The sequence below is a fragment of the Thermobia domestica genome, chromosome 3 (genome assembly GCF_964235325.1).
Source record: "Thermobia domestica chromosome 3, izTheDome1.hap1.1, whole genome shotgun sequence".
Classification (NCBI taxonomy): Eukaryota; Metazoa; Arthropoda; class Insecta; order Zygentoma; family Lepismatidae; genus Thermobia; species Thermobia domestica.
In genome coordinates, this window is record NC_137456.1 from 163,223,202 (window position 1) to 163,230,787 (window position 7,586).

A 7,586-nucleotide genomic window follows, 5' to 3' on the forward strand; every position below is an offset into this window, starting at 1 on the left:
GCTGATTATGTTTTGGGGAATCGTCAGATGATCATCCACGAGTACAGTATGTTTGTGGAAGGCACCATGACGGCTCCTAGCTATCAGCAGGCCATGACTAATCACGTCCACTCATTCATATCGGCCGTATTTCCAGCTGGGAATGATCTCTTGTGACAGGGCAACGTTCCTTGTTACGGGACCAACGTTGTACTGCAGTGGTTCGAGGAGTATAGTAGTGAATTTCAGTTGCTGCAATGGTCCTCAAACTTACCCAATCTTAATCGAGTTTAACCCATCGGGATGCCATTGAACGTCAGATCAGAGTTCATAGACTCTTCTGCGAAATTTACAGGGATTAAATAACTTGTGTGTTTGTGTGACGCACCACGCCTCCAGCTAATTACCAATGCTTTCATGGCAAACCGCATTGCATTGCTTTGCTGTCCCGCTAGCCAAAGATGGACACACCAGATATTATGTAGGTGCCAAGCCATATAATGTTCTGGCTGGTCAGTGTATTAAAAAAGTCCTGAGTGAGTGAATGACTTATTGATCAACACCTAGGCCAAACCACTTAAACTAGAACCTTAAAATTTGGACAGTGTTTAGGACTTAATATAAGGTGCCACTAAGGAAGGAGTGCGAAATTCGATGAGGAAGGGGTGCAGAAATAATTATTATATTAAAATGTCCATATCTTCGAATTGGAAGGTTAGAGATATAAAATTAATTATTCGGACTCCTCATTTAAAACAATTAGAAATGTGTTTGTGTTTGACATTTGACCGAAAAGCAAAGAAAATGAATGGGAAGAAAAAGGCGGTGAGTATTCCAATTATTATAAGATGCCCAGATCTCGGAATCTTTTAAGGTTAGAGACATGAAATTTGGTATATGTATTTCTCATTTAAAATTATTAGATATGTATTTCAGCGTTTTTTTTTTTTTTGTTTTTTTTTTGTTTTTTTTTCATATTTGATCTAGAAAACAAGAAGTTGGGAAGCAAAACAGATGGGAGATTACAATTATTATAAGATGTCCATATCTCGGAATTCCAATGTTAGAGACATGAAATTTTTTTATTTGGATATTTCATTTAAAATAATTAAACAAGCGTTTCATCGTTCTTTGATATTTGTCCTTGAAAAGAAAAGGAGTGATGGTTGCAATTATTAAAATATGTCCTCTCAGAATTCCTTACGGTTAGAAACATGAAATTCGGTGTTTGGACTTATCTAAAATGATTAAACCCGTCTTTCAGATTTTTAGATATTTGGTCTAAAATGGGAGAAAAAGGGGTGAGGCTTTCCTAAAATACACATACAAATGTTCGAATTATATGCATCACTTTGAGTTCAGATGAATTTTTATGAAAGATCCAGAAGGAAGAACACAGAACATTGTCCATAGTAACACACGGGTGAATTTGTTAGTTTTAAATATTAATTCCTTTTTCATTTAAGCTATGATATGTATATATAATCTTGTAGTTACTTTTGTTTGAATAACAGAAGCCGTTGCTAATTGTTCATTATTGTCACTATTATAGTGGAAGGTTACTATATGAAGCACTTCTGTGAATATATCAAAAATTATATTGCCGATTTACTTCAGTTTATTTGTTATATTAATTGATTACAGCTCATCCAAGTCCACTCTCTCAACTGTTTAATTCCTTTCAAGAAGTTTATTTTCCAGTTTTCACTTATCACAATATTTTTCTGTACATACAAGTGTAATGGTAAATATATAGTACATTATCAAACTGCGAGCGGTCCTGGGTTCAATTCCCAGTTAAAAAGTGGAAATTCTGTTTTAGGCCAGTCATCCTAATTGATGTTTTTCTCATTCACACCAGACAAATGCCGGAATAGTACCTAACATATAGGTCCCAGGCCGCTTCCTTTCTTCCCTTTCCTCGTATAGTGTAATCGCCGAGGGATGTTACCCCTCATACGTGACAGGCTAACATGGCCATAGATGCCGAAAGCCCACAAATCTAATTCCTAAATTCTATTATTAAGCAGCCATTAATGTTAAAGTATTTATTTTTATTTCGTGAACTTGTTCATGTCTTATGTATCTCACAATGTAACCCTGTAAATATTTATGTAGATATTTTAAAGACTCATATTTAAAACTTAAGAGTAAATACAAGAAGTTACCGTAATTACTCTCAGCCTTACTTTAATAAAATATTTCCTGTCTTTCTTGGAAAATAGTTGTAACCTATTCTATCTTTAGTACCTAGTTAGAATTGCAACGAACTAAAGACGAAATGTTACCTTTTTGTAGGCCTTATTAGAAATTTATGAAAATTATTTCAGTAAGGACGTATGTATAAATGGATACCCGTATTAAAATGTAATTACTTGACTTGGTTTGACTTGATTGACAAGTGAATGCATAGAAAAAGGCTGTGTTTTTATTTAAAAATTATTCCTAACTATTATCTTCTATTTGTAGGAGTTACAACGAAGGCTGGACCAAACGTTGGGGAAACCAGGAAGTTACTTAGCGGGTATTGACAGGGCTGGAAATGTGAAGCCCATGACCATTGGTGCTCGTCTTTATAGAGTAGAACAACAGGTAATAAGTTATTTACAGTTTTACTGGAAAGATCGCTTTTAAATCGGTGATTAGTTTGAAGTTCATTACTACAATTTTTCTATTACGATTTCGTCTTGAAATGATTAGTCTTTATCTTTTAATAGAAAAAAGTACACTTTTAGTTAGGAAGAATTAGGGTGTTAGATCTTGGAACTTCAGTCTCGAAGATAAGACTTAAAACTTATAATAAACCCCTGATTTTATTTAACATTTAAAAGTCCTGAAATGATACAGGATTTGAATTTTAGTGAAGTGCCATACATATTTTGCTTAAAATTTTAAACTTTCTGTGTGTAGATGTTTGCGGATTTTGAATGTTACTTATAGAATTTTAAAGCAAAATGTCGGTATGTAGCTGATAAGCCAAAAGACACCTTGATGTTATCGTTTGAAGGATGTGTATTCCATCAAGTGACAGACTTTGCAAATTATGGATCTTACTCATGAAAGCATTAACGTTTTTTCCCACGAATCTTAATACGTCTTACGGATTCAATTGTCTGGTGATTATAAATGTACAAATAACACACTTTTAAGTTAAAACTAACATGTTTGTCGCAAACTAAATTGTACCTGTTGAATTAAAGAAATTCAAGAAGTATCTACATTGTTGTTTCTAGCTAATTTGAGCAATAGCAGAGCAAATTAGGTGGAATAATTTATTGATCGATGGTATTTACAATTCTAGCTATTCGGTGTCTTTTTGTCGATAAAAAATTATAGAAACTTTAGAACTGGGACCTGCACATTGGGATCACCAATTATTTAAGTTATTTCTGTACACTAGCAATCCATATGTACTAGTTTAAATTATTATATATTTATACTGTTACTTAGTACGTATAAAACAAATAATTGTGTATATACAGCAGACCAAACTTTCCTTAACTGAAGTATTTGTTATTGAACTACTACTATAAATTGTCAGCAGTCGACTTAAGTCAGTATAAGTGTTTTAGAACTAAGCGCCAATAATGGTCACATCGCTATCATTACAATTGAAAGAGCAATTTCTTTGCACAACGCGAGGAGATCTAATAAACATCCAATATGTTTGACCAAACGCGGAACACAACATTCTGTTGATACAGTAGGAATTTTCAGTTGTTTGGGAGCAGGTCAATATGTTGCCAACCAATAGTGACTGAGCAAAGAATCATCCACTCTTGATCGCACGCCAGCACTCTGTCTAGAAATGAAAACTCTCTCTGATAATTCAATAGCGAAACAGAAGTTTACTCATGCCATTTTCAGACTAGTCAACTCATCTGAGATTCATTTTATAGCAGTATATTGCATTGACTGGTATATTGCATACCATCACATTACCGATAATATATCAGCTAATGTGCTACAAACCAGACACAAATCTGTATTTCGTCCAAGCGACAATTCTTTTTTTTTTTTTTTTTTTAATTTTATATCACAAAGATAACTAAGTCTGTTTTCATAAAACTATCTTCTTTTAAAACTGTTTCTTTGTTTAAATAGTACTGGATTTTATGTGTAAGATAAACTTTATCTTCATACACTTTGCACATCAGATAATATAGTTTTCCGTCCTTTTAAACCTACTGTTTGACATTTGCTCCATAAATTATAATTATAAATTATAATTATTGGTTGGTTGATTTGAAATGTGGATTTGGCATCCTTTTTCATCTCCAAAACTGTATGAAATGGGAACTTAGAGCTTAACGTGCCATCCGAGACACATGAACTCCCACCAGGAATCAATCCGAATCTCCCATACCGAACGCACGTGTGCTAACCATGTAGTCACAAGAAAGCTGTGTTAAAGTATTCATCATGTGTTAAATTTTAGTATCATAAATATCTGACTCAGAAACAGATCTAATCTCTAATATATCTTATTGTAATTGTAGCAATCACTTAGCAAAAGAAGGATGTAACTAACTTTATTTCTTAATTTATTTTTGACAGTTGTCTGTGATGGATAAAAAACTGGACCAGTTAGTGTATGTCCTTAATGCTGTGGCACAAAAACAGCAGATTCCTATAAAATCCATAGAAGATGAAGTTTAGTTTTGAAAACCAGTGGAGCTTGTGACATTACAAAGAAATATTTAAACTTTTTTTTTCTTATCGGCTGATGGAACAATATAATTTTCTGTTAAATATATAAAAGTTGAATATATTTATTTATTATATTTCTAGAAGTGTTAAATTGTAACCTACTTCATTGCAAAATAGATATGTAACAAAAATATAACATTTTTCAGATATACTTAAGATATCTATATTCAAGTGGCTACACTATGGCAAAGTGTGTTGTTATATGTAACAACAGGATTTTCGATTTCTTTTAACGAAATATTTACCTCAACCTGTTTTCATGCTCTATTGTAAATAGATCTTTCTAAATTTTTTAAAAATGTTTGTGGTTAATACTCAATAAAGGTTGTGTGGAAATATTAACTTAGTTTCGGTGTTCTTAATCATTCTCAGTTCAAAATTTTAATTCTTTTTCGTGTTTTTATGTATTTATTCTGTTGTATGTTTCTTATTATATTAAAATAAACAATCTCTCCAATGCTCTATAGGTAAACTGTAATTGGATTTACGATATGTATCCTTTGGATCTATATAATATTAGAATAAATACAAAGAAACAGTGAGTTCTATTTCTGAAACGATGTTTTTGTATTACAATGGTATAATTTCTATAAAACTAGTGCACCTCTATTATTCAATTTAAGAAAGCATAATCCTTTTAATATATTGAAGGTAATTATAATTGTAAATATATTTCATAAAATTTCTTGGTCGTAATACATTAATCTAGAGTTATATATACATGTCTTACTTTGTAATTTGTAAAGCAGAATATTTATTTCTTGTTCGTTCCGAAATAAGGAAAATAATTTATTTAAATGGGTGTTCTTTGATAACGTTTTTATATCATGCATTCATATACAAAAAAAGTACATGTTTATTCAATAAATTTAAGACTTCCTTATTTAATATACAGTAAAATAAATTAGTAACATTGTTTTATATCCAGCAGTTGGAAATTAACATACCAATTAATTTACTTGTTTCATATATACCATAAAATAATATATACGGATTCAAATATGTTTTATTATAACATTCTTTTTATATTTACCTTTAAATTGCTCTTTAGAAATCATCGAAATAAATCAAGTAAAAAGAGAAATATGATTAGAAATATCCATAATTTAATTTTCACTATCTGTAATAATAATAATAATAATAATAATAATAATAATAATAATAATAATAATAATAATATCTCCGTGATCTAATAATGTATTAGATACTAATACATTAAATATTATAGAATTTATAGTACTTAAAAGTCCATAGATTCTGAGAGATGTGAAATCGTATTGTAAATTATGCAATTAAATAATGAATAAATAAATTATTTATGTTCAATTCTAGATTTCCAAAATGCAGAATTTCTCTAAAATTGCAAACTTTCGTGTCACCATTGAACATGTTCATATTGTTTCTATATTCTAGAGATATTCTGAAATATTTCACAATCTTGTAGCAAAGTACATATGAAAAATTGATATATATTTACAATCAAGAATATTCACTCTTAGTAATCGAGAAATTTCCTTTCTGAATTTTGTTGCCACTTATTTAAATTTGCTCAAATTTTTTCTCATTCTTACAAAGTAAATGGCCAGGTGGTACCTTACAAATAAAGACTTCCTTCCGAAAATTTATTTTCATTCCTAAAATATCTTATTTGCTATAATCGGAATTTTATTAATAGATAAATATAAACCCAGTCAGCTTATGTAAATAGAACACAAATTTAAACATCTAACACAAAAACTAGGGATAGTCTACAAGACTACCTAACTAGCAAGTAACAAAAAACAATTGAATCCAGACGTTGGTTAAATGGCAATAATGGGACGAATGATAAAGATATGTATAAAGCAGTACAAAAGAAAACTTTAATCGTGTTTTCTAACTGGAAGAAAGAAATAGTGTTGTACACGGCAACTTTTTCCATTATGAAGAAAAATATAGTCAATGCGAGCTTGCAAATCTTTGCGAAATTTATTTGGATAAGTGATTCTATAGAAGACAAAATTTAAGTATCTTATATTTTTCATTATTGCAATACGAATATAAAAATTATAATTTCTAAATCTGAAGGTGGCAACGTTATACCTCTAGATATTTGCTGTATTACTCTTCTGTTTTTTTGCCCAGGCAATCACCAGACCTGGAAGCTATATGAAATTAAGACAGTGTGAAGCCACACCTCAGGAATTCTACAGTTCTACTTAGATTTCTGTAATTCTTGAATATTATTTGTACTTCCGAGCTTTCGACTCTCCCCTGCAGTCTTGGTCACGGAGGACAAAAGCAAGAAGAAGAAAAATAAAATCATCAAAGGATAAAATGGAATGAACTTACCAAGGGAAGAGTGGTGCTGGAACACACTATCAAATTCAACGATCACACATCAAATAGTGGTGATATAAGCTGCAATATGACGGAGTCAATTCGTGCGCTTATTTGTTCTTAGTGAAAGGTTGCCAGATCGTGGTGTTATTTTCGTTGTTGTGCCAATGCTGTGCGAATCTTGTACTGCTTCCCATTCATCACTTAACCATCCCTTGTCCAAATTAATTTTTTTAGTGAATAAATAAATTTTCAAATATATATATATAATATATTACTCTTTTAAGATTCAGTGCCAAATTTTCCGCTTTTGAATCCCTAATATGTTCCTTGTAACGGCCTTTGGATTTCTTTTGGTTCTACCTACGTAACTCTCATGGCATCTGTATTTGTTAGTAAATATCAATTTTTCATTACATGGAACCAAATGAGAAATCGGATATTTACGAAAAAAAATGCAATTGCCATGAAAGTTGCAAAGGCAAAACCAACTATATATATATATATATATATATATATATATATATATATATATATATATATATATATATATATATATTGGGAACCATAAATAGACT

General features: G+C 30.8%; 1 protein-coding gene across 4 annotated transcripts in view; it reads left to right on the forward strand.

The window, feature by feature from the left end:
* The window catches only part of LOC145680853 (potassium voltage-gated channel subfamily KQT member 1-like), a 422,605-nt gene extending 415,224 nt beyond the window's left edge, over positions 1 to 7,381 (forward strand). For all 4 annotated transcript variants that reach the window (XM_081751981.1, XM_081751982.1, XM_081751983.1 and 1 more), the window contains 2 exons: positions 2,449 to 2,571; positions 4,537 to 7,381. In XM_081751981.1, the coding sequence (XP_081608107.1) occupies positions 2,449 to 2,571; positions 4,537 to 4,638 (225 nt within the window). In that variant the 3' untranslated portion in view covers positions 4,639 to 7,381. The remainder of the gene's footprint in view (positions 1 to 2,448; positions 2,572 to 4,536) is intronic.
* The last annotated feature ends 205 nt before the right edge of the window (positions 7,382 to 7,586 follow it).